The sequence below is a fragment of the Pristis pectinata genome, chromosome 4, assembly GCF_009764475.1.
Source record: "Pristis pectinata isolate sPriPec2 chromosome 4, sPriPec2.1.pri, whole genome shotgun sequence".
Lineage (NCBI taxonomy): Eukaryota > Metazoa > Chordata > Chondrichthyes > Rhinopristiformes > Pristidae > Pristis > Pristis pectinata.
The window spans coordinates 93,261,658-93,288,951 of record NC_067408.1 but is presented as its reverse complement, the minus strand read 5'-3'; the positions used below and the strand labels follow the sequence as shown (position 1 = coordinate 93,288,951).

The 27,294-nt window shown below is 40.3% G+C and overlaps 1 protein-coding gene across 10 annotated transcripts in view; it reads right to left on the bottom strand.

The window, feature by feature from the left end:
- stxbp5l (syntaxin binding protein 5L) overlaps positions 1-27,294 on the bottom strand; it is a 275,353-nt gene that overhangs the window by 239,636 nt on the left and 8,423 nt on the right. For 9 of the 10 annotated variants that reach the window (XM_052013888.1, XM_052013891.1, XM_052013892.1 and 6 more), the window contains exon 2: positions 1,680-1,777. The exons of the other annotated variant lie outside the window; for it this stretch is intronic. In XM_052013888.1, coding sequence (XP_051869848.1) covers positions 1,680-1,777 — 98 coding nt within the window. The remainder of the gene's footprint in view (positions 1-1,679; positions 1,778-27,294) is intronic. 10 annotated transcript variants of the gene reach the window in all.

The window sequence follows — 27,294 nt, the reverse complement described above, 5'->3', positions numbered from 1 at the left end:
GAAGAGACCAGGTATGTTTTTGAAACAAAGGAGACAAAGGAGGAAATTTATTTGAGATGTAGAAAATTATGATATATTTTCATAAGTAAAAATTTAACTTTTTTTCAAAAACAAGGAGTATTACAAGACAACCTTTAAAGTTAACTAAAAATTTGCATTGGCCAATGTCTGATAGCAGATTGCCAGGCCACACAAAGTGTAAAACAATAAGAGACATAAAGAAATACAAAGAGGAAATATCTCTACATGTTATTTTCTTCCATAAAGTAATGATCCAATTTTAAAGAGTTAAATATACAGTTCTACAAATATTTACTACATTTTCTTCAAAAGTATACTTATTGCATCTTTCCATTCATTAGGGATTTCACATTACAACCAAGATTCTGTGCGTTCCCCTTCTGCAGTTTCATTCAATTTTTTCAATTATATCGAGAGTCACTATTAATACATGATTTGAATTCCAAAGTTTTAGTAAGCCTGAATCATGATAAAAGCATATGTACTGAGTGGCTCCACGAGATATTTCCCCATTAAGTAAGCAGCATTTTTCACAAATTAAGATGAAAGAAATGCAAGTATATTTTTAGCAACACATGGTGTAAATCCTAAAAGCTACAAAGGAATTTCGACCTTACAGTGATTGGAAAGTATGTATTGAATTGTACAGACAGAAGCACTAAAATAAAAAATAAAGTTTAAAAAATTATGGTAATTTCAATGCTAAGAGATCATCACAGATTTCCTCACCAAGCTGTTCAACTTTTATAAATTGATTACAAACTCAAATGATATGGCACAACCCTGTCTGAGTATCTGAAAGGACTGCTCAAGTTCTGGTTGCACTTGAGCCCCACAATGTTGATCTTTGGGCACCCGGAACGGAGAGGGCAGATCAATCAGAGGACCTGCACGTTCATCTAGTCCCGGGGCTGGCCAAAGATGACCTCCATAAGTCCAGGCAGTGGGCCGAAGAATCTGTCCAAGCAGATTACCCACCTCTCTTCAGAGGATACGTCCATGCCCAGGTGTCCACGGAGAGGGAGCACACTGTGCTTGCTGACTCACTGGAGGTCTTCTGGGATTGGTGGGCACTGCAGGGGTGAGAGTACATCCTGGACAGCAAGGAACTAAAATTGTTGTAAACATAATAAATAACTTAAAAATATATACTGTTTCAAGAGGAAGGGACACAGTTCAGGATCCACTTGCATGGCACACAAATTAGTTGCAATTTGTGTTAAAACCTCATGACCAATTTACCTTAAGTTTACAAATAGACGATAAATGATAATGTGTTAATGCTAATGGAATAACATTACTTGTTATGCAAATGTTAACTTGAAAGTTCTTTACTTATATATTTTAGAATTTTATGAATAAAGTATATTTAGAAATACAAAGTGAAATGGAACAAGAAGAAGCAACTCCTCCAAATTTGAATTGTATTATCATATTCCAACACAGCCCCAAATAAGTGTAACACTGCTCAACACAACTCACTCAAATAATATTTAGTTTTGGAACAAGCTTTAGAAAAGACAATTTATTATTCATGACTGAAGTGCAAATGTTCTGGATTCAATGGAGAAGAAAGCTGTATGACCAGTAGGTGGGAACATGCAAGTGTCCGTCTTGGAAACTAGTCAAAAATTTCATTTTATTTGAAAAAAGGATACATTCGTAGAGCTCCTGTGCGGCACCCAATGGCCAGAATTTTTTGCACTGGATCAAAAGCTAAGGCCGTCGGTTGGCAGGGGAAGCCATGACGTACAGTCTGCAAAATAAAAGGTGGGACCGAAGGAAAAATTAAAAACTGATTTTGCATCCTTTTCACTGAAGTAATATATTGTACATTAAAAGCTTTTGTGGGTCATAAACCTGCATTCAAATCTATACATTCTTATTTAAAATTCTTTCAAATAGCATAAAACATACCGAATCTGTCAAATATCAACAAATAAACAAACTTAGAATTTACAGTGCAGTAGCAGGCCTTCCAGTACAATTGATCCTTATCAATGTTTATGCCTCTCCCTCCCCCTTCTCCAACCAACCTAATTCCTATTAACATTTCTCCCACATGCTCACCTGCCTTCACTTTAAATACGTCTATGCTGGTTGCTGCAGCTACTACCCATAGTGACAAATGTATGACCACACTCTGGGAAATAATGTTCTCCTGAACTCACTGTTATTGCCTTACATTAGCCCAGCCCGTTCACTCTTTCCTGATTGGTATACTAGTAAAATTTTGATAATCTGCTATCTCATCGTTTGGAAATCCTAATGGCTCAGCATCTCGGTCATCAAGCACTAGTTCTCACACTCCCTTCAGCACACTGGGATTCTGTTTCCTGTGCTCCCTTTAACACACCGGGAACCAGGTTCCTGTGCTCCCTTTAAACATACCAGGTTCACTGGAAGATACATCATACTACTTTGTAACATATAAAAATGCGAATAACAAGTGTTGGAGTATTAATTGGAATAACATCCAATTGTCCAAAAAAATCTGCTAGTCTGGCACCACCAGAGTACCAAACATGCAGATTAACAGAGTTTTATTGTAACCTCTCCATTCTGTTATCATCTTTGCAAAATTAAAATTCGCACCTTCTCCAATGCCTTTATATAACCAAGATTGGACCAAATTACACATCCTTCCAAAAGTGAAGCCCAATAATTTGCTTTTTTGTGGATTAGACATCAGTAATCCAAATCTCAATGCTCCTATACATTTATTTTCCAAAGAGTATATGGTTTCCTTGTTCTTCCTACCAAGTAAACCACCTACCTTATCTGTATACTTATCTGTATTGCTCATTTGCTAACTACTCCTCAGTCTACAAGTTTATTTGTCTTGTACTTTGCTGCATTCCTCCTCTGCATTAACTACAACTTAAGTTTGTGTACTCTACAAAAGTTGTGGTTCCAATACCAGTCCAAGTCATTCATGCCTGAGATGAACAACAGTAGTTTCACCTTTAATCCTTATGTAACATCACTTTTCACTGTTACTCTACTTTTTGTCCTGTGGCCAGCTTGCTATTCACTTTCTCCTTGACACTTGATTCAATATCTTCTCAACACAGTGTCTAGTAAGGCATTTTTGATACCCTTTTAAAATTCCAAATATATTTGACTCTTGTATATCCTTTTTGTAACTGCAAACAGATATTTACATTTCACATTTTCAACATAAATGCTACTTGATAATATAGTCAGGGTTCAAAGAACTTGACATGAATTTTTTCAGGTTTTTTTGTATCACAGTTTTAGCAGTTCACAGACAGACATCTATTTCCATCTCAAAGATTCGCAAGATACCCTTAATAACAAATATTACTTTCTCTTTCATCGTTATATCCCATAACCAGGTTCAATCCATAGATTGCACCCATCTGCCCTGATTCACCCCAGATTTAATACAAGATAATTTTAGGAACTCTGTTCATGCATTATCACACCTAATACAAAAAAAGATGAGCTGTCAAGCCTGTATTAACTCTTTGAAAGAGCAGTTGCCCAATTATTCTCCTTAGTGTCCCAGCCCAATTTCTTTATTTACAAATAGCTCCCAAATATCCTAGATTATTAGTTCACTCATCCACTTAATGGTGCCTGCTTCCACCTTCCTTTTACTACTGCCCTTCTTGAAGTTCTCTTTTTTTCTCTAATCTGCTGTAATTCCCCATTTATTGCTTCTTTATCCCACTTTCCTTTTCGTAGGCACTTTTTCCCCAATGTCTCCATTCATGCAGACCAGCCCCAATTTACCCCATTCAATGCAGGCCAGCCCTAATTCTTCCACTTGTTTATGCTCCTAACCCCACAATGAAAAGATAAAGAATTTCCCATATACCAAATGTCCAATTTTTAAACCTATGTTTAAATGCAATGTCAGAGAATTTATAATCAAGCTTTTGAAATGCTGAAAGGTCTGAACATTGCATGATGGAATCAAAGTACTGCAGTAAAGAAACAAGTCATTTAGCCTAAGATGGCAAGGTGAATATAATTAAAAAACTTCAAGATGAGATCGTAACAAATTAAGACTCCAGAGCACAATCCTCATACATTATGAATCAGTAAGTATCTGTAACTGACTCCTGCAACAGTAATAATGAGCTCATAGTTATAGGCAAAAATATTGCCAATCATATCATCATCTAGCTGTACATAAAACATTATGGTTCATCAAAAAAAAAATGTAGATGCTGGAAATCCAAAGCACAAGCAGAAAGTGCTGGAAACCCTCAGCAAGCAGCATTTTTAGAAAGAGAAACAGTTAATATTTCAGGTCCAGGACCCATCAACAAGAACTAGGAAAGATAGAAAAACAAGTTAGTTTTCAGTAGCACAGAAGAAGAGGGAAGAATGGGTAGAACAAGGAGAATATCTTTGAAAAGATGAAACCAAATGCTTCTTCATCTGTGGAGAGTGGAATCGAGTAGAATATCACTTGAGATTCTTTCCGTCAGGGAATTAGGATGGATCATGATTGTACTCTTTCCTTTATAAAGCCCAGGATCCTGCATGTTTTTTTTAAAATCACTTTCTCAACCTGCTCTACTACTTTCAATGAAGTGCAGATATACCATATTTTCCCCCATCTTCTTGTAACCCTTTTTGAATTGTGTTCTGTGGTTTATATTGCCTCTTCTCTTTCTTCCCACCAAAATGCAACACTTTGTACTTCTCATCATTAAATTTCATCTATCATTCCACCATCCTGTCTACATCATAGTTCTAGTACACCACACCGCCATGAAATTGTGCCCAGTACACAGAAGTCCAAGTCATCAAAAATATATTAAGAAAAGCAGTAGTTCTTGTTCTGACCCTTAGTACTAAACTGTAATCTGTTCAGCCAATTTTCTATCCATGCTGCAAAAGGGCATTTTATTCTATGGCCTTCAATCTTGCCAAGATCCTATTTGCCCTTTATCAAATGTCTTTTGAAAGTTCATATATACCACACCAATAGCATTTCCTTCAACAACTTTCTCTATTACATCATCAATTAGACAGAATTTGCTTTCAACAAATCCATACTGGCTTTCTCTAATCAATCCACAGTTGCCATGTGACTATTAATTCTGTCCATAATTACGATTTCTAGAACTTTCCCCACTACGAGGTAAAAATAACTGGATATGTCCATACACTCGTTTTTGAACAAAAGTGCAACATTTGTAATTTTCCATTCCTCAAGCACCTTAGTATCATAATCATACCCTCTGCCATGATGAGTGGGATTTCCTTTTTCTCCTCTTACAACCATATTCCTGTTCAGAGTAATGAACGATTTTTGAGTTCATTTTTATACTTGCTGCCAATCTTTCCTCATTTTTGTCTCCCTTAATTCATCTTTCACTTCTCTTGAATTTTCCATTATCAGTCTAGCTCCCACTTGTGTTAACAACCTACTATCTTCCTAGATGGAATAACACAGCAAAAAGAGTAATCTTTTCGGTCATCCAGGTAACTTTCTCCCTCATGGAGATGCACTGAGACAGTCGCTAAAATATCTCCAACTTAAATGTCTCAAATACAGTTTTATCTACCAGGGTTTGATTTCAATTTATACTCTCTTATCTCAGTGAAATTGGCCCTTCCCCAGTTGACTGTTTTTTGCCTGAAGTGGTCTACATACTTTTTGCTGGCTAATTTAAACATTATAATCATTGTTTTCAAGATACTTACCCATTTGGCTTGGCTCATTTTCAAGTCTAGCAATATCATCTTCAATGAGCGAAAAATATATCAATCAAGAAAGTTCTCCTGAACACACTTCAGAAATTCTCCCCATCTTATATTATTAATATCCTATATTTGGACAGTTGATGTTCCCATAAAGACTATGGCTTTTGCATATCTCTGTAATATCTCTGTAATTTCCCTGCAATCTGGTCCTCAATATACTTCCAGTTAGTTTTGAGCCCAAAGAGCTGTCCCAGTAACATAATTGTACCTACTGTTACTTAACTCTAAAACGGAGTTCTAAAATATCCACTCTCTGCAGCACTGCAAAGTACTCTACAATAAATATTGCTACTCTTTTTTTTCCCTTCTCCATCTTTCCTGAATACCTTGTATCTGGGAATATTTACAACCTTTTCCCGTGTTCCCCCCACCCCATGTCAGACATCTGTTACTGGCACAACATAATGATTTCACGCATTTAAATATGTCAAGAGTTCACCATGCTTTTTACATTTACGTACACACACCTTAACCTACCTTATATCTACTACTATTCTCAGTGTGGTCCTCTCAACAAAAAATTGCAAGTTCTCTCCCCCAATCCTCTCTGCATTATTTTTTCTCCTATTCAACACTACCATCCTGTGCCAACTCCACTGCTAAATTAAATAAAACATTTCACATACAGGCATTCAAGAGGAAGCTGAAAGAAAAGTAAAGAGAAGGGCATGATGACAGGGATAAATGATGTAGGGTAGGAAGAGGCCTGTGTAAAGCATGAATACATTCCACAGTAAGGCTTTTGGACACCACCATTACAATATTGACAAAAACCAGCAATCTCCAAAACTGCCCTCATACAATCCAAGGCAGTTTAAGGATCCAGAAACACTCTTTCAAGGTTCACCCTCCCAATACTTTCAGGCCTGGAGCATTCTCAAAAGCAGCTATGATTCTAGAGAGCATATTTCCAGTACTCCCTCATTCTGGAACTGCTCCAATGCTTAAGAGGTTCCAGGATCTCCACCTCAGCAGCTTCTCAAAAATCTGATATTTTTGGAACCCCTTCTATGGTTATCATTAGGCCTGTTTTTTATATATACACACACACATAGAGCTTAGGAACCTGGTGCCATTATCTCAAAAGAACACAAGAATCTAATCCATTTCTATTTAAATAGAATTATACTAACCAAAGCCCCTCACAGTAAAAGTCAATACTGAAGGAGCGAGAAGTGGTAACCTTTATCCATTGTGTATTTCAATGAGATCTTTTCTCAATAGTGCCAAATATCAACATACATGAATGATTAAAGTGCAATTTAATAATTGTAGCAAAGCACTGTAACTGATGGAAATCAGAAATAAAACAGAAAATACTTGGCAGGTCAGGCTATTGGGAGAAATAGAGCTAGCAGGGGCACATCTTCCATTGGCCTGACAGCTCTTACCATAGCAGGTATGGCTTACATAACACTAGTTGATACCACTTTATGAAGTGTACTGCATGACTACATCCTCTGAGAGTATACTGCAAAGATGTTCAAGCTAGATGATTTGAGAGTACCTTTCTGCCTCTATGTAGAAGTTGCCTGGCTGTCATGTTGTGGGCACACAGTACAGAAATGATGCTTCCTTCTCTACTAGTTCCATTGTTTAATAAAGCACTGTTAGTTCAAACAATCAGCTATCTTCCAGTAAATTCATGAGTTACAGGGAAACATTAGCAAGGCTTTTATCATAAGACAGACAATCAGGCAAGGGCACCTGCTTGCCTATCTTCCGATCAGCCTCCTGCCAAATTAGCAGAAGCCTCTGCTGCAATACTGAGCTCTCCCTGGAGTTTATCATTTCAGTGTTAACTGTGCCTGCCAGTCCTGGTTGTGCCAAACTGAGACTGCACACCTGAACAATAGGGATATTCACAAGGAACTGTTATGAATTCAGTGCAGAAGACTGTGCATTGGGAAAGGGTTTTCATATTTCCAGCATATTTTACAAACCTGGCATTGCTTTAACACTTTTTCCCTTTCCTCCTCCATTTTCATTCATCTTCTTCTTGCATCTCCTCCAGGCAGATTATCTGCAATTAAAAACCCTTCACAATCCTCTATCAGCAAGCACCACCACCACTTAGCCCCTCTTAGTCTCAACCCCAAAACAGACACTTCCACTATTTCCCTTTTTCCCCCATCTCTGCAACTTAATTTTGAAGTTTCCTCTGTTATGATTCATGCCAACTGCCTGAGAGCAATCCTATTAGTCCCATTCTCCCTCTTCCTATTTCTTTGTACTCCTGCACCTTTACTATCTCTCACATATTTCTATCACCTCGTTTCTCTTTCCACGGATGTCTCCTGACCTGCTGATAATTCCCAACATTTTCTATTTATCACAGGGTGTCAAAGGTGAGGGACCCGGTCATAGTAATGCCAAGAGCAAATGGTTATACACTCATCTGAATATGGTCATTGGCTGGCACTTACACAGCACAAATGTCACTTGGCATTTATTAGCACCATGCCTGAATGTCACCCAGGTACTGAAAATTGTACACATATTAACAAACCTCCCCATTTCTGACCTTAGAATGGAAGGAAGTAGCTGCAGGAGATTAGTCCACATTGCCCCTGGGAACTTCTGCAGCAATGCCCTGGAGCTGAGATGATTGATCTGTAACAAACAACCAAAGCTCTTTGTGCGAGATACTACTCCAGGCAATGGAGAGATGTCCTATCGATTCCTATTGACTTTGGTTTTGCCAAGGTTCTTTGATGCCATGATGGGTCAATGCAGCCATGATGTCATTATCATTCTCACCTTGTCACTGGAATTCAGCTCTTTCGTCCATGATTGGATGAGGACTGTACTTAATGAGTTCTGAAGCCAGGTAGTTCTATCAAAACTCAAACTTGGTAAGTGGTGAGTGAGTGCCATCCCATAACATCGTCAAAAACACCTTCTATTACTTTGCTCAAAATGGCAAGGTGACAGTGGGCAGACCTTGCATGTTCTCTTTATGACTACGTGGGTTTCTTCCAGGTGCTCCAGTTTCCTTTCACATCCCAAAGATATGCTGATAGTTTGATTGGTGACTGTATATTTAGAGTAGGTTGATGGCAAAATAAATCAAATTGATAGACATGTGTGCAGGAGTACAAAGAGATAGGAAGAGGAAGAATGGGACTAATAGGATTGCTCTCAGGGAGCTGGCATGGAGCCGATGGGTAGACATAAATGGGTCTTTATCTGGCAGGCAAAATGAAATGAGAGATATGCCACAGGGATGGTTGCTAAGTTTGCTGATGATACATAGATCAGTAGGAAAGCATGTTATGAAGAGGATGTTAGGAGGCTACCAAGGTAGATTAATTAAGTGTTTGAAGATCTAGCAGATGGGGTAATAATGTTGTAAATGTGACTTTTCTACTTAGGCAGGAAAAATAAAACAGTATATTACCTAATTGTGAGAGATTGCAAAGCTATGAGATGTAGAAGGATCCAGGTATGCTACTGAATTGACTCACAAAAGGCTGGTATGTAGATACAGCAAGTAATTATGAAGGCTAATGTTATTGTTTATTGCAAGGGAAATTGAATACAAAAGTAGGGTGTTATGATTCAGTTATATGGGGCACTGGCAAGACCTCGCCTGGAAAGCAATACAGTTTTGGCCTTATTCAAGGATGGTTAAAGCATCGATGAAAAACACAATGATGCTGGAGGAACTCAGCAGGCCAGGCAGCATCCGTGGAGAAAAGCAGGTGGTCAACGTTTCAGGTCAGGACCCTTCATAGTGTTTTTCTTCTAGATTCCAGCATCTGCAGTCCTTTGTTTCTCTGATTAAAGCATTAGAAAGAGTTCAGAGAAGCTATACTAGACTAATATTTGGAATGGGTAGAATATTAAATGAGGAAAGGGAGGTCAGTCTAGGTTTCTATCTGCTGGAGTTTAGAAGAGTAGAGGGGATTTGATTGAGGGATTGGCATTGAATAGCAGGCCCTGGGGAGTATTATTGAACAGAGAGACCTAGGGGTACAAATTCCCTTTAAGTAGCAACACAGGTCGATGGTGTGGTGATGAAAGCAGGCTTGCTTTTGTCAGCCAAAAGACTGAGTACAAGAGTTCGGATGTCGTGTTACAGTTGTAGAAAACGTTGGTTAGGCTGCACTTGAAGTAATGTGCGCAGTTCTGGTCACCACACCATAGGAAGGATGCAATTAAGCTAGAAAGTGTACAGAAAAGATTCACAAGGATATTACCTGAATTGGAGGCCTTGAGTTATCAGGAGCGATTGGACAGGCTGGGTCTATTTTCCCTGGAGCGAAGGAGGCTGAGAGGTGACTTGGAGGTATATAAAATTATGAGAGGCATAGATAGGGCAGATAGCCAGACGGTTTCCCATGATAGGGGTCTGAAACTAGCGGGTATAGCTTTAAGACGAGAGGAAGGAGGTTTAAAGGAGATCTGAGGGGGTAAATATTTTCACCTAGAGAACAGCTGGTAACTGGAATGAGCTGCCAGAGGTGGAGGAGGAGACAGGAATAATAACAACATTTAAGAGGCATCTTGACAAGTACTTGAAAGAGCAGGGCACAGAGGGATATGGAAGGGACACAGAGGGATTAGTATAGAGAGAGGCATGCTGGTCAACATAGAAATGGGCCAAAGGCCCTGTTTCTATGCTGTACAACTCTATGACTCTGTGAAACAGATATGATCCTGTAGAGTTATGAAAGAGTGGATGTAGGGAGATAGTTTCTTTTCGTGGAAGAATCTAGAACAGGAGGTCACTTTTTAAAAACAAGTGTTTGTTTAAAACACAGATGATGAGGTCTTTTTTTTTTCCCTCTCTGAATCTCATGAGGCTTTGGAACTCTTCCTCACAGAATGATGGAAGCAGTGTCTTTGAATACCTTTGAAGAAGAGGTAGATAGACACTTGATAAACAAGTGGATGGAAGGGTGGTTGAGAATGTGAAATTGAAGACCAGACCAGTGATGATCTTATTAAATGGCAGAGCAGGCTTAAGGTGTAAAGTGCCTACTCCTGCTCCTAATATATGTTTTTGCATACAAGTCACATCCGAGTAATTTTTCACACTGGCAGGTAGATACCAGCAATTTAGCTATACTAAGCAGCATGGCTAAAGGCATGGCTTATTTTGATGCACAAGTCCTCAGCACTGCAACCACAACATTCTCTGCATCAGTAACTCCAGCCGTATCCTGTACACTTGGCACTCTCTCAACATCATAAGGAGTGAATAGAACTGGTTGTGAACTAACTTCTATGATAAGCACATAAGAAATAAGAGGAGGAGTAAGCCATACAGCCTCACAAGCTCTCTTTGTTTTGGAAGTACAGAACTACATATGAGGACAGATTGGGATGGGCTGGGTTTAGTGTGAAAAAGCTGAGGAAGGAGCTGATTGAGGTATACAAAATGATGAGGGGCAGAGCTAGGGTAAATAGTGAGAAACTTTTCCCCAGAGGGAGATGTATATAACCAGAGGATATAGATTTAAGTGGAGGAGATTTAGAAGGGACTTGGAGAAAGAAATTTTTCAGCCCACATGGTGCTTGAAACCTGAAACACACTGCATGTGAACATTGTGGAGGCAGGTACTGTCACAACATTTAGGAAGCACTTCCCATGGTATAGAAGTTAAGGACAGAGTACTGAGAAACAATATAGCTATGTATTGGCACTAATACTGGCATGAGCCAAAGAGCCCGTTTCCAATTATATGACTTCATGGCCCAAATACAATATTCTGGATGTGGTTTCATCAGGGCCTTGTATTATTGCAGCAAGATGTCTTTACACTTGCATTTAAACCTTTTGCAATAAAGGCCAACATACTATTTGCTTCTTAATTGCTTCATACACCTGCAAGTTAACCTTCAGTGATTCACGTACAAGAATACCTTGGTCCCTCTGATACCAACAACTTTCAACCTCTCACCATTTAAAAAAAATGCTGCTCTTTTCTTTCCGTCAAAGTGGATGACCTCACATTTTTCCACTTTATATTCCATTTGTCCTGTCTTTGTCCATTCATTTATCCTGTCCATATTTCCATAAAACCTGTGTATTATCATTATGCCAGATTTAACCCAGCTTTGAATTATTAGCAAACCTGGATATATTACACTTTGCTCCTTATCCAAATCACTGAGGCGTCGTACTAATCCCTGTAGCACTCCATTAATCACAGCTCCCAACCTCAACATGAATTCTATAATAAAACAACCATTCCATATTTTCTGTCTATTAACTAATCCTCAATTTACATCAATATATTACCCCTAATCCCATGTGCACTAATTGTATTTATTTCCTTTGCATGGCACCTTCTGAAAGACCTTCTGAACGTCCAAATATATCACATCCACCGGTTTCCCCCTTGTTTTATTCTGCTAGTTACAACCTCAAAAAAAAATCTCTAATAGATTTGTTAAACATGATTTCCCCTTTATAAATACATGTTGGCTCTACCTAAAATGATTTTATTTTTAATAAAGGTGTCCTTCATAATTGATTTGATCATTTTCCTACTACTGATGATGGCTAACTGAAATGTGGGATATCAGAAGGAAAGCAAGTTAGATCATGCACTGAGAACATCTGGTTTAAGATGGTTTCAATGCAAAAGGCAGATAGGCAAAGAGCAGGTTAAGAAAGTTATCCTTTGTGTTTGTTCTCTCACCACCTGCTGCAGGCCCAGTCTGCCAACTATGTCCTTCAGAAATTGGCCAGCTTGGTCTGTAGTAATGCTAATGAGCAACTCTTGGCAACGGATATTAAAATCCCTTCTGTCTACCCAGAGTAGATTTTGTGCTCATATTACTCAGGGGTTTCTCTGAACTCAAGAAGTAAATAGTAATTGGTATGTTTCCATTTACAGTTATAAGGTTTGTTTAAGAAACCAATGTTAATATGATTAATGCTTTATATAATTTCACTCTGTAGATATTGTGACAAAGTTACAAATTCCATGATGCATTTTTCATTCACAGGAGACTCTCACCAAAGAGCACCTGTAGCAGCTCAAACTTTCCCAACATCCTCAGCAAACAATGACAGGTTCAGAAGATAAAAGGAATTACATTTTTTTTTAAATTAGCTTGGGCAGCTACTATAATGACATTTAAATTTTCAATAGTAAAATATGGCATAAGATCCTATCAGTTTTTCTTTTTTACAACTTTTGCTTGCAGTTGAAAGCATAATTAGGAGTCAGTGAACATTGTGAGTAGATTACCAAAATATATTTGGTAAGATGCCATGTAAAAGGCTGCTGCACAAGATAAGGGTTCATGGGTTAGACGGTGATAGTGTATTAGCATGGATGGAGAATCATTTAACAGACAGAAAGCAGCAGAATAAATGTGTTGTTTTCAAGTCGGCAGTCTGCAACTAGGATACCCCAGTTTTGGAGGTCCTTTAGGAAAGGGCTGCAAAGGGAGAATAACCGTTTTAGTGACTGACCAAATGAAAATGGCAGATGAATATAATGCAAGGAAAAAGAATGGAAAATCGTGTAATTGATGTGAGATTATTAAATGTCAGTGTTCAGAGAGCTTTGAGTGTCCACATACACAAAATATGCATGCAGGAAATAAAAAAGATGGCAAATGGAACATTGGCCTTTATTGCAAGGAGAGTGGTGTACAAGAGTAAGGAAGTCTAGTTATATGTGCACTGGAATTTGGTGAGATGTAGTGGGGGCAAAGAGGGGCCACAAAATATCAGTAGAAGATATGATTAAGGAAAACCCCCAAGGAATTTCATAAATATATTAAGAGCAAGAGGATAACTGTGGAAAGAGTGGAATCTATTAGGGACCAAAGGGGCAATCTGTATGTGGAGCCAGAGAACACAGGTGAGGTCTTAAATGACTTTTTTAAAAAATCTGTATTTACCAAGAAGAAAAAGAGATATTGCGGTTAGAGACTTTGGTTGGAATTCAAAATTCTAAAACTTGTTAACATTAAAAAGGAGGCATTTAGATGCCTTAGTGGGCATAAAAGTTGATAAGTACCCAGGGTCTCAAGAGATGCATTTAAGGCTGCTATGGGAGGATATTCCCATCGTTGTGGCTATCCCTCAAGGTCAAGGATGATGGTCTTCATTCCGTTGATCTATTCATGGGCTCTCAAGTGGCTTGAGTCCAATCTTGGCTCCAAGTAGCCCACAGAGCGAAGACGCCTGTGCGTGTATTTGTTTAATGTGTACTTGATGTTGCACTACAAGAAGCACATGATACTTCACAAATCAACCAACTGATTCCAATGGCATGGAAACCACGACGATTGGAGCTGATGGATTTGTTGCAGCCTTCATCTGCCTTCACAGCCGTTGAGTTCAAAATAACTTCATCTGCCTGTTCCACCGCTGAGGTCTTGGTTAGATTGTTCTTTGGCAGGGACCTCACCATCGATCTTACCGCCATGGGTGACCCTACCAGGAGCATAGCTCCAGACAGCATCGTTCTTGGGATCTCAGGACCACACAAGCTTCTCCACCACGACAAAGTGGCAATCCATGGAGAAGAGGGAGGACATTACTGGAGTCCTGACAGAAATAGTTAGATCTTTACCGGCCACAGTTGAAATGCCAGATGACTGGAAGACAGCAATTGTGGTACTTATTCAAGATGACCAGCAGGATTAGGCTACATCATTATAGGCCTGTTAATCTAATGTCAATGATATTGATCAACTGCTAAATAGGGCAGGGTAATAGCACATGGAACTTAATCCTGATAAGTATGAAGTGATGCATTTTTGGGGGGTGGGCAATTCAAATAAGGGTAGAACATATATCATGAATGGTAGGGCTCAGAACTGAGGAACAAAGGGACCTTGGTATACAAATCCAGAAACCCCTGAAGGTGATAGAACAGGTAGACAGGATGGTGAACAGTGCACGTTATTCAGGGCATAGCAATTAAGAGCAGGGTGATCTTGATACAGCTTTATAAAACATTGGCTAGGCCACAGCTGGAATACTGTGTGCAGTTCTGGTCACCATACTGTAGAGTAGGCATGATTGCACTGGAGAGGGTGCAGAGAAGATTCATCAGCATGTTGTCTGGAATGGAATATTTCAGTTACCAAGAGAGACTGCATTTGTTTTCCTTAGAGCACATGAGGCTGAGAGGTGATGTGGTAAAGGTATACAAAATTATGAGAGGAATAGATAGGGTATCTAGGAAGAAACTTCTCCCCATAGCAGACATGTCTAAGACCAGAGGGCATAGGTTTAAGGTGAAGAATAAGTAGTTTAGGGGAGATTGGAGGAAGTATTTTTTTCCCCCACCTAGAAGGTGATTGCACCCTGGAATCCACTGCCCGAGATGGTGGTGGAGGAAGATATGATCATAACAATTCAGAAGCATCTGGAAGAGCACTTGAATCACCAAGGCAAAATAGGCTACTGACTAAGTGCTGGTGAAAGGGATTAGCACAGATAGGTAAAGGCAACCTCCATGTTACAGGGAAGAAAAGGGGTGTGTTTCCAGTAAACAGTCCATAGCTGCAATTTTTTTGTAATGTGAAGCCATGTTATTTGCACATGTATCAAGAAATGTGGGCTGAAAAAAAATTTGTGTGTTTATTTAAATTTCATAAGGGTGAATTTTTATTCTGTATCTCAGATTTTTTGGTAGTAATTCACAAATTTTCTAAGGGCCAATTTCCATAACCCGCACTGCTGTAATGCCACGGTTGCTTGTAATTCATAATGGGCTGAGGGCCTGCTTCTGTGGACTCTATAACTCCAAATATAAATTATTTTTAATAAAACATTTAGATTTTGCATGCCCTAAGTGCTACTGAATACTTATGAATTTGAAAGACATCCCAAACATTTAATGTCCCGATCACGTGACAACTTGAAAGCCCACGACTCTGATTGTGAGGCCTCAGCAGCTGTCAAAGTGTTTTTTTCAGTCCAGCTGGCTGTCTCCGCTGAAGCGGACCAAATGCTGTGCTTGGCTATGCTAAGGTCCCATTGAAGGAATGTGCTGGAGCCCCACTGAAACTAACAGCATGGCCAATGGAAGGTGGAAGCAACTTTGGGCCAACAGAAGTTCTGCCCCATTAAATATATTCAAAACTCAGAAAGAATTTTGGATCTTAGCAGAGTAAACAGTTATGGAATCAGGTTAGAAAGTGAAGGCCAAGGATCAGACTGGTTTCTTCTTGTTTTAATTTCTTATGTTATATTCAATGAGCAGAACTGGCAATATAAAAAGAAATATACATATGGCTTAAAAATAAGGCAGAATCAATCTGACATTGTATTAAATATCTATGTTTACTGCCTTGTGTCACTACAATTTTTACACTTCTTCTTCCAACCACTTCCAAGTGCAAGCTCTGTGGCTTCAGCAGAGAGACAGACAGACTGATTGGATACCCAATTTGGCTATTGACAGGCTCCTCTGGACTTTGAAACCTATATGGTTTCTACAAAAGCTGCTTAATGTACTGTACACCAATTATTACATCAGGACAAGGTGGGGTGTACAGTACTGACAGAATAAAGCACAATTGTGAAAAATAAGTTTAGTGTGCAAGCCATTAATGAAGTACTGCCTGAATTTATTTGATTACTAGGTATAATGCTCTATGAGGAAAGCCACCCTTTCTATGGATGAAGGCATCACTGAAAAGACTGTGACACCATAACAGTCACGCTTGAAATATGCTCCTCCAATATCCAAATAAAGAAGCAATGCCCTCCAGTTTAGCTCATGTTGTTTGCTGCAATTCCATCAGCCTATTTGATGGCCACCTGGGCACAACACCTGCATCGAGCTATAAGCAGAATGTGAAAGATCCTGCAACCTCTGAAAATGATTCCACTGCTGTTCAGGCAGTCCAATCTGCTCTTGCTCTCTCGAGATCCACGTGACCAGGTGAAAACCTCTCTGTCCAATCAGACCCACTGAAGTACAAGCATGCAAGCTGGCACTTCATTTGCACAAGTCCTATGACTGTGTACTGTCTGAAGGAATGACCACCTCTATGAAAGCATCATTGTTCTTCTCTGGCAACTTTAGCAGAATCTTGAAGGCCTTGTGTGATGTTAAAACCATGAATTAGAACCAAGAAAAAAAGTTTTAAGTGAGTTTTATGGACTGTTTATATTTTACTCTATATGGCAATGTCATGTGGCTACTATTTAATTTTGTCACCAAGTGGAAAATGGATGGTGGGTAGTCTCCCACTTCCAATAACTAAATATGCAGCAACTCCACTGATGTACAGCACCTCCTCCTCTGCAACTGTCATTTGAAAAGTGATTGCAGAGCCACTTCTGGTTCTCCCTCTCTCCCTATCACTATTTCTCATGTTCAGTGCTCATTTTTCCAGTATGAAGGGAAAGAAGAGACCTACAAGTGAGAGTAATGTGTGTTGAACAGATGGATGGAGAAAATTTATTGTTGGGAAAGGCATGGCTCCATAAAGGTTAGGATCAATGGTGAGGACCATTCTAATATGCAAGGAAGTGCACAGACAAGAAGGGATTGGTACAAGTGCAAGTTATGTTGATGTGACAAGTGATATGTTGTAGGCTTAAGACAGTAAAAACAGTTAGGATAGCACACACATCAAACGCAAGTTAACATGCCACGGTAATCACCTTTCCTGCCCCTGCCATGGATCTGACTGGCAAGCTCTAACTACAGCTTCTCTAATTCAGCAGCAGGTTTCTTCCTCCCATTAGTAGTGAAGAGACTTTCCCTGCAGAACCTTATGGCACTTAAAAACAGGGATGAGTTACTAAAATGAGCTGCAGTATTTGTTTGTCTTGCCTCATTTCACTAATGTTTATCTCTGTCTGGCAACTCCAACTGCATCACCTTTCATATGTGTGGTGTTCCATTAAATACAGTTGAGAATGAGTCATTCAAATTGGCCAAAAAACACAGAAATAATCAAACAGTGTTGTAGCCAGGATTGTAAGTCATCGACAGAGATGCTGCACATATTTCAAGTTTCCTATGCATACCGGACGGTCTAAGCCACTCCCACACCATCAGAGATTTAAAATCCATCCATAATAACAAGTAATTTAATCCTGTTCATTAATGCTCTTCGCAAATTAATCCATCGTCAATGCTACATGAAAAGACCACTGGACTGCAGCATTATGATTTTCACTCTAGGTTGTTCTTTTAAAATCTGTGGCAGGAGAAAGAGGAGTCATAGCACCAGTAAGGAGTACAGAGGATGCCATTCAGAGGGCGAAAAAGTGCAAGAGTTCCTTGACATGGGTATTTCACAAATCACTCTTCCATTCCAAACCTGATGGATGAGGTAGGGTGATCAACTCTGGTTGGACAGTTTCTTGCCTCCAGTTGCCCCTTCCCCACTCCATCACTGGTTCCCTGGCACAACTATCCCCACAAAGCATTGATTTTGCATGCCAATCAGAAAGCCAACAAACTCTTCCTAAACTAGGTGCAGGATTCTTCCCTGCAGTAAGACACTAAGTCAATACATGTTTATAACTAATATGCTCAATGAGAAAATCAATTAATTCATGTCTCCAATTATCATTTCTGGATCCTTCCCATTATGAATGAGTGACTTTAATCTCCGACTATTTCAGGAAAATTCCCTGCGTTGGGAAGTTGCCTGTAGCCTTCAAACATTATTTTAGAGACATTCCAAACTGCAATAAATATAAGCAATCATAAAGTTTGAGCTAGAGATGTGATGGAAGCACTCCTTGACAAAACAATGCACTTCATAACCCATAAAAGGCAGTGAAGAAATGGAGAGCTGTTAGTTTTGCCATGATCACTAGGTTTCACGCAAAATGACATGCATGTGTCACAAGATCTGGAACTACATATGAACTGCAAGGAAACACATTCCCTGAAAATCTGCCTTGCATATGACAACAAAAAGCACTTATACAGGTCTGAGCTAGGTTTCATGACACCTTTAAGTACACCAGTTCTCACTAGTGACTCTCTTCTATCCAGATCACTGGATTAAAGGAATTCTGTGACAAGGGATCTCCAAATGTTATGGCTACCTACAGAAATCCATAATTTCTGTTACAAACCAGAGCACATACTGGGAAGAGTTACAATTGGAACAAAAGGAAGAAAGCTCAAATGTTCTACAAATATTAACTTCAAAATTACAAAACATCTGCGGTTTAGGGAGAACTCCAGAGCATTCTTGTAAGCAACAGGAGCCTGTAATGGTAGTGCTTCTGTGTTATGACCGGATATGTGTGGAGTTCGAAAAGCATTCTTGACTATGGCCATTACTCTTCCAAATCTTCATCAATGGGTACTAATTGAGAAGTTCCAGGATGAAACCAAAATTTGTGCAAATATTAAGATTTAGAAGAGAAATACAAATTGCAAGCAGATCTAAATGTGATGAGATGAGGTATTGACATGTCTAACAAATGTCACTAAATAATCAATAAAAAAGCAATACAGACTTAAATGGAACTATCACTAAGCACTCATGCACAATAGAGAGTTTGGGCTGTTGAGTGAGGAAACATACTTCAAAAGCAAAGGAAAGTCAGATTTATTGGTCATGGATAATCAAACAGCACAAGCATTATCATTTTATGAAAACTTTGGTTAAGCTGCCTCTAGAATACTATTTTCAGTTTTAGTCTCGTTTGTGGATGATGAGGAACAAAAACAGCTTCAGGGGGACAAGACAACAATTTCCAATATCTTCAAAGTAAATGAGGAATTAAATTCCGTCCTCCTGACCAGGCTGCTTGACCTGGATAGGTTAAGAGTCTGCAAATGCTAGTTATTTACAGAATCAGACCTAACTTGGATGCTAGGATAATCCTTTCACAGATAATGGACACATGGAACAAAATGCCACTTGTTCAATGACTGCAACCTCACTGCAATTATTCAAAAGTGATCCAAACAAGTTACTGCCTTCAGTATATAAAAGATAGGCAAGGTATCAGTGGATAAGTTTTCTAGTCAGTGGAATCTCCTGGAATTTGTTTGTTAGACTTTGGGGACAAAGAGAATATTACCAAATTATTTCCCTAAATTGGTAATTGGTTTATTATTTTGTCACATATGCCAAGATACAGCGAAAAACTGTTTTGCATGACATTCAGACAGATCATTCCAAACACAAGTACATCAAGTACAAAGGGAAAAGCAATAACAGAATGCAGAATCTAAAGTCATGGCTGGCTTAGGATTTTTCCTCTTTTTGCCTTTCTAACTTCTCTCCATTGTCTACCCCAGAAATTACAAGACAGGTTCTCCAAGTTTTTCTTTTAACTCCATTTACCAGACATTGGCCTCACTGGCAAGGTCAATCTTAATTACCTGTCAGTCAAGTGCCCCTGGATGTGGCAGAGCAATCCCCACAAGACGTTACAAAGTGACCCCATTCTGTACTTAATCTTTTCAGGCAACCTCAATTCTGCACATCTTCATCAACCATGGTCTTCCTTAGTCAATTCAAGTTCTGTGGCAAGTCATCAATGAAGACAACATGCAGGATTCTGGTGTGATTGTCCAAGGAACCCAAAGTGCCCTAGGAACCAAGCCTCTTGGCTCCATGTGTTTCAGATACTGCTCAATTATAATATTGGGAAATGGCCTTGAATGAAGAAATACACTAATATTTACTAGAGGACATTTTACTAATGAAGATATAATAGAGCAATAGAAATAAAAGATAATGAAGTGATCTGATAGAGGAATTCAGAATCATGAAAGGATTAATTTAGAGGAAACATTATCTAGTGAGTCAGTACCAGGGCCACATAAACTTATGAACAGCAAAATAAATGATTGGAGCTTTTGACTCCAAGAATTATTAGTACTTATAACAGTGGTAGAAGAATCCATAATAGATTTTTTTTTAAGAAAGAAAGCAAATAACAATTTGATAAAAAGATTTACATAAACTAGTTTTAAACTAGTTTGCGAGGGGATGGGAACTGGAGGAGTAAGTCAGAGGAAGAAGGGGATGGGGAAAAGTCAGATCTAACAGGTAAAGAGGCTTTGAGGAAGGAGAAGCGGAGTACAGGCTATAAAAGTAGTAAGGTGGATGGGCTAAAGTGCACTTACTTAAATGCAAGAAGCATCAGGAATAAGGGAGATGAACTGAGAGCTTGGATAAGTACATGGGACTACAATATTGTAGCTATTACAGAGACATGGCTGATAGCAGGGCAGGAATGGATATTGAATATTCCTGGCTTTCAGTGCTTTAAAAGAGATGGGGGTAGGGAGAAGAGGAGGAGGGGTGGCGATACTGGTCAGGGACATTATTACAGCTGTAGAAAGGGTGGATAATGTAGAAGGATCCTCTCTAGAGTCAATATGGGTGGAAGTTAGGAACAAGAAAGGAGCAGTCACTCTACTGGGAGTATTCTATAGGCCCCCCGGTAGCAGTAGGGATACTGAGGAGCAGATTGGGAGGCAGATTTTGGAAAGATGCAAAAATAACAGAGTTATTATAGTAGGAGACTTCAACTTCCCAAATATTGATTGGCACCTGCTTAGTCCTAAAGGTTTAGACGGGGCAGAGTTTGTTAAGTGTGTCCAGGATGGATTCCTGTCACAGTATGCTGACAGGCCGACTAGAAGGAATGCCATATTAGATCTAGTTTTAGGTAATGAACCGGGTCAGGTGACAGATCTATCAGTGGGTGAGCATTTGGGGGACAGCGACCACTGCTCCATAACCTTTAGAATTGTCATGGACAGGGACAGGAGCAAAGAGGACAGGAAGATATTTAATTGGGGAAAGGCGAATTATGAGGCCATAAGGTGAGAACTTGAGAGTGCGAATTGGGATGACATTTTTGAAGGGAAATGTACTATAGAGATGTGGTCGATGTTCAGGGATCTCTTGCAGGACGTTAGGGATAAATTTTTCCCGGTGAGGCAGGGAAGGAATGGCAGGGTGAAGGAACCATGGGTGACAAGAGAGGTGGAAAAACTAGTTAGGAAGAAGGCGGCAGTATACATAAGGTGTAAGCAGCAAGGATCAGACAGGGCTCGTGAGGAATATAGAGTAGCAAGGAGGGAACTTAAGAAGGGGCTGAGGAGAGCAAGAAGGGGACATGAAAAGGCTTTGGCGAGTAGGGTTAAGGAGAATCCCAAGGCTTTTTACTCGTACGTGAAGAGAAGGATGGCTAGAGTAAAGGTAGATCCGATTAAAGACAAAGGTGGGAAGCTGTGCCTGGAAGCTGTGGAAGTGGGTGAGGTTCTCAATGAATACTTCTCTTCAGTATTCACCAAGGAGAGGGGTCTTGATGACGCTGAGGACAGTGTTGGTAAGGGTAATGTTCTAGAGTATGTAAATATCAAGAGAGAGGATGTGTTGGAGCTGTTAGAAAATATTAGGACAGGTAAGTCCCCGGGGCCTGACGGAATATTCCCCAGGCTGCTTCGTGAGGTGAGGGAGGAGATTGCTGAACCGTTGGCTAGGATCTTTGAGTCCTCGTTGTCCACAGGGATGGTACCGGAGGATTGGAGTGTGGCGAATGTTGTCCCCTTATTCAGAAAAGGTATTAGGGATAGTCCAGGGAATTACAGACCAGTGAGCCTTACGTCTGTGGTGGGTAAGCTGCTAGAAAGGATTCTAAGAGATAGGATCTATGATCATTTAGAGAATCATGGACTGATTAGGGACAGCCAGCATGGATTTGTGAAGGGAAGATCTTGCCTCACTAGCCTGATAGGGTTCTTTGAGGACGTGACCAGGAAGATTGATGAGGGTAGTGCAGTAGATGTGGTCTACATGGATTTTAGTAAGGCGTTTGACAAGGTTCCACATGGTAGGCTTCTTCAGAAGGTCAGAGGCCAAGGGATCCAGGGAGGCTTGGCCGTGTGGATTCAGAATTTGCTTGCCTGTAGAAAGCAGAGGGTTGTGGTGGAGGGAGTGCATTCGGATTGGAGGGCTGTGACTAGTGGTGTCCCACAGAGATCGGTTCCGGGACCTCTACTTTTTGTGATATTTATTAATGACTTAGATGAGGGGGTAGAAGGGTCGGTTAGCAAGTTTGCAGATAACACAAAGATCGGTGGTGTTGTGGATAGTGTGGCGGGCTGTCGAAGCTTACAGAGGGATATTGATAGGATGCAGAGCTGGGCTGACAATTGGCAGATGGAGTTCAATCTGGAGAAGTGTGAGGTGGTACACTTTGGAAGAACAAACTCCAAGGTGGAATACAAGGTAAATGGCAGGATTCTGGGCAGTGTAGAGGAGCAGAGGGATCTGGGGGTTCATATCCACAGATCACTGAAAGTTGCCACACAGGTGGATAGGGTAGTTAAGAAAGCTTATGGGATGTTAGCTTTCATAAGCCATGGGATCGAGTTTAAGAGCCGCGAAGTAACGATGCAGCTTTACAAAACTCTGGTTAGGCCACACTTGGAGTACTGTGTCCAGTTCTGGTCGCCTCATTACAGGAAGGATGTGAAGGCGTTGGAAAGGGTGCAGAGAAGATTTACCAGGATGCTGCCTGGATTAGAGAGTATGGATTATGAGGAGAGACTAAAGGAGCTAGGGCTTTACTCATTGGAGCGGAGGAGGATGAGGGGAGACATGATAGAGGTATACAAAATATTAAGAGGAATAGATAGAGTGGACAACCAGCACCTCTTTCCCAGGGCACTAATGCTCAATACAAGAGGGCATGGCTTTAAGGTAATGAGGGGGGGGGGGGGAAGTTCAAGGGAGACGTCAGAGGGAGGTTTTTTTACTCAGAGAGTGGTTGGTGCATGGAATGCGCTGCCTCGGGTGGTGGTGGAGGCTGATACGTTGGTCAAGTTCAAGAGATTGTTAAATAAGCATGTGGAGGAATTTAAGTTAGAGGGATATGTGGGAGGAAGGGGTTAGATAGTCTTAGGTGTGATTTGAAGGTCAGCACAACATGGTGGGCCAAAGGGCCTGTATTGTTCTATGGTTTTATAAAAGACACTCAGTGAATAGATCTTCCCCAGTCAGAACAACTTTGATAAGATGAATGGCTTTCTAAGCTCCCTTCAGACAGATCTTTTCCCTTTCCAAATTGTTATAATATCTTGAAATTACCCAGTCACTTAGCCCTTGTTAATTGTCACCTCATTTCCAATCTTTCCCTCTTTCAACACATTATGTTCACATCTCTGTCATAGTCCTCAATTACAACCTAGTATTCTGCTACATAACTATCTGACTACCAAGTCAGGAATGAGGGCCATCTTTGAGGTTCAACGTCAGCAGGTCAATATCCATACTCTTACTTCCCACCCAGAAATGCTGCATTTCAGTCTTTGGACCCAACACCTTCCTGGGTGCCACTTAAATTCAACCAGAGAACATAAAATCTCAGGGCCCTATCTGAGGTTAAAATTAATCCATCCCAACAAACACTTATTGCCAATTTCAAAATATTACCCATATGCTGACTTTCCATACTTTCACTGAAATCTTTAATGCTTTCTTAGTGGCTTTCAAGTTCTACCCATTATAAATTCCTATTCATCCAGACTTTATCCCCTGCATTCCATCCTGCCCTAACCAAAATCTCTTCAATCTACCACCACTGCTCTTGGCCATTTCTACTGACTCTATTCCTTAGTGCATCAGCTTCCACACTGATAGCTTCCTCAACAAATATGTCCATCACCTCTCTCCCATCTCTGTAATCACTTCTATCCCTGCAACCCTGGGAAATACAACAAATACAACTCTGGGCTCTTATATGCTTCGATTCCTCTCATCTTCTACAGACCAAGGGTGTAGCCATGGGCACTCGCGCGAGCCCCAACCTCTTCGTTAGCTACGTTGAATAGTCTCTGTTCCAAGTCTACTCTGGCCCCATTCCTCAACTCTTTCTCCACTATATCGATGACTGCATTGGTGCCACCACTTGTACCCATGCAGAACTCAACAGTTTCATAAATTCCGCCACCAATTTTCACCCTGCTCTCAATTCACTTGGACCATCTCTGACACTTCTCTCTCCTTCCTTGATCTTTCCGTCTCCATCTCAGGAGATTCCTTATCCACCAACATTTTCTACAAACCCACTGAAGCCCACAGCTACCTCAATTACAGCTCCTCCCTCTGTAACCGTGATCTGCATCTCCCCGTTGCCAGTCACTTCAACTCCCCCTCCCACACTACCACGATATGTCAGTCCTCGGCATCCTCTACTGCCAGGAGAATTCCAAGCGCAAACTGGAGGAACAGCACCTCATTTTCCGTCTTGGAATCTTGCAGCCCAATGGCATGAATATTGAATTCCCACTTTAAGTAATCCCCACCCCCTTTCCCCAAACACCCCCCCCACCACCATGCTTCTTCCCTTTCTTAGACTATCCTTCTTTTTCCCTTTCTCTCCTTCACTTTGACCCATCCCCCAGTGGATCTGCTCTACCCTCCTCCCCCACACCTGCCTATCACTATCTCTTACCTGCATCTACCTATCACCACCTTGTACCCACCCCACCTCCCCTCTTTTGTCCACCTATCACTGCTCTGCTTTTCCATCCTATATATTGGGCTTCCGCTTTTCCTATCTTCAGTCCTGAAGAAGGGTCCTGACCCGAAATATTGACCGCCTGCTTACCTCCACGGAGGCTGGCTGGCCTGCTGAGTTCATCCAGCATCAGTGTTTTTCACCTAGATTCCTGCATCTGCAGTCCTTTATTTCTCTCTTACGTGCTTCACTTTAGCATGCATGTTGCACCAGACCTTTTCACTTAACAGCAGAGTTTTTAGCCATTTTGCTTCCGGATTGTTGTGTTCACCATAAACACAACTACTTTACAAAACCTTTTCCCATTTTCAATTTTGCCAGACCTTTAATTTCTCCCTTGCTCACATCTGACACCCAACAATTGAACACAAAGAACATTCTCTTTTGTTAAAATATGCTATAGAAATATAAGCTATTACTGTATCTGTTTGAATACATGCAAACCTTTTAAAAGCAAAACTAGACAAGTCACTCAATAATATTTCTTACCTCTGGCATATATTACTTCATCACATGCTGCCATTAATTTTGAAAACTAGCAACCTTTACCCAAAAGTCTGGAATTTGATCAACAACTCCAAACCCTTTAAGATTAAAGCATTATATAACAAAAAAAAATCAATTGAGTTGCAACCTTAAGTCACTATTCTACACCAACCTTGAGTTACTATTCTACACCAACCTTGTGTAAGGTTACAATTCTTCCATTAAAATGAACATCAAGATGAAACTGATGGCAATGAGCGCAAGGACAATGCAAAACTATTTGAGCTATAGCATTCAAAATGTACGTTGTGATTCAGTATTCCACATATGTTTTACAAAATAATCACAGATCATTTTCTTACAGCACAGGTGGTGGTCATTCAGCTTGTTAAGTCTGTGCCACTTTGTAGAGCAATCCCATCTGCCCAAGCATCTGCTCCTTCCCCATAACCTTGCTAATATCTTGCCTTCAAATTTTTATTCAGTTCTCTTGGTAAACCACAATGGAATCTATATTGATCAGACAGTTAGTTTCAGATCATAACTTGTATTTAGGCCCCCTGAATCTATGCCCACTCTCAGAGCAATCCAATCAGTCCTATTGTGCACTTGATTCCCTGTAACCTATTCTCCATCACATGCCCATCAACTCCCCCCCTCCCCCAATTCTCCTGCCACTCACCTACACTTAGGGGTAACTTACAGCAATCAATTAACTTAACATTGCATCCTTGGGAATGTGGAGAACCATTTAGTCATAGGGAAAATGGGCATATTCCACAGAGAGCACCAGAGGATGAGATTGAACCTGGGGCACAGGAACTGTGAGGCAGCAGCTCTAACTGCACTATACTAGTGCCATTGTGTAAAAGATTTTCCATGTTTCACCCTAATCAAAGGGGTTTAAGCAAAGTTGTAATTTTCTTTTAAGTTAACTTTCCAAATATTAGTTTGAAAAATGCCAACTGACCTAGAGCGAGCGGGAGAGAAAGGGTGGAGGAGTTTGCAAGTGTATGTGGTGAAGGGAGCTTGTGCATGGGGGAGTGCAAGAATAAGGATAGCACAAGAAGGCAAGAGAGATTGTGGCCGTGAGTAGAATGCGTGTTCGCGTAGATGTGTGGTGTCAGAGCAGGTCTCTGGCTGAAGATCAATAGATGGAGATGGGGTTTAATCCGGACAAGTGTCAGGTGTTGCAGTTGCATTTTGGGAAGTCAAATGCAAAAGGAAAGTAATACAGTAAATGGCAGGACCTTCAGTAGCATTGTTGTAGAGAGGAATCTAGGGGTGCAAGTCCGTAGCTCCCTGAAAGTGGCAACACAAGTAGACAGGGTGGTAAAGAATGTGAAGGCAAGCATGCCATTCATCAGGAAAGTCAGGAAGTCATGTTGCAGTTGTATAAAACTTTGGTTAAGACACATTTGGAGGATTGCATCTATTTCTGGTCGTCATACAACAGGAAGGACTTGGAGGCTTTGGAGAGGGTGCAGAAGAGTATGTTGACTGGATTGGAGATTATTAGCTATTAGAGAGGTTGGATAAACTTGGATTGTTTTGTCCAGAGCATCTGAGGCTGAGGGATGACC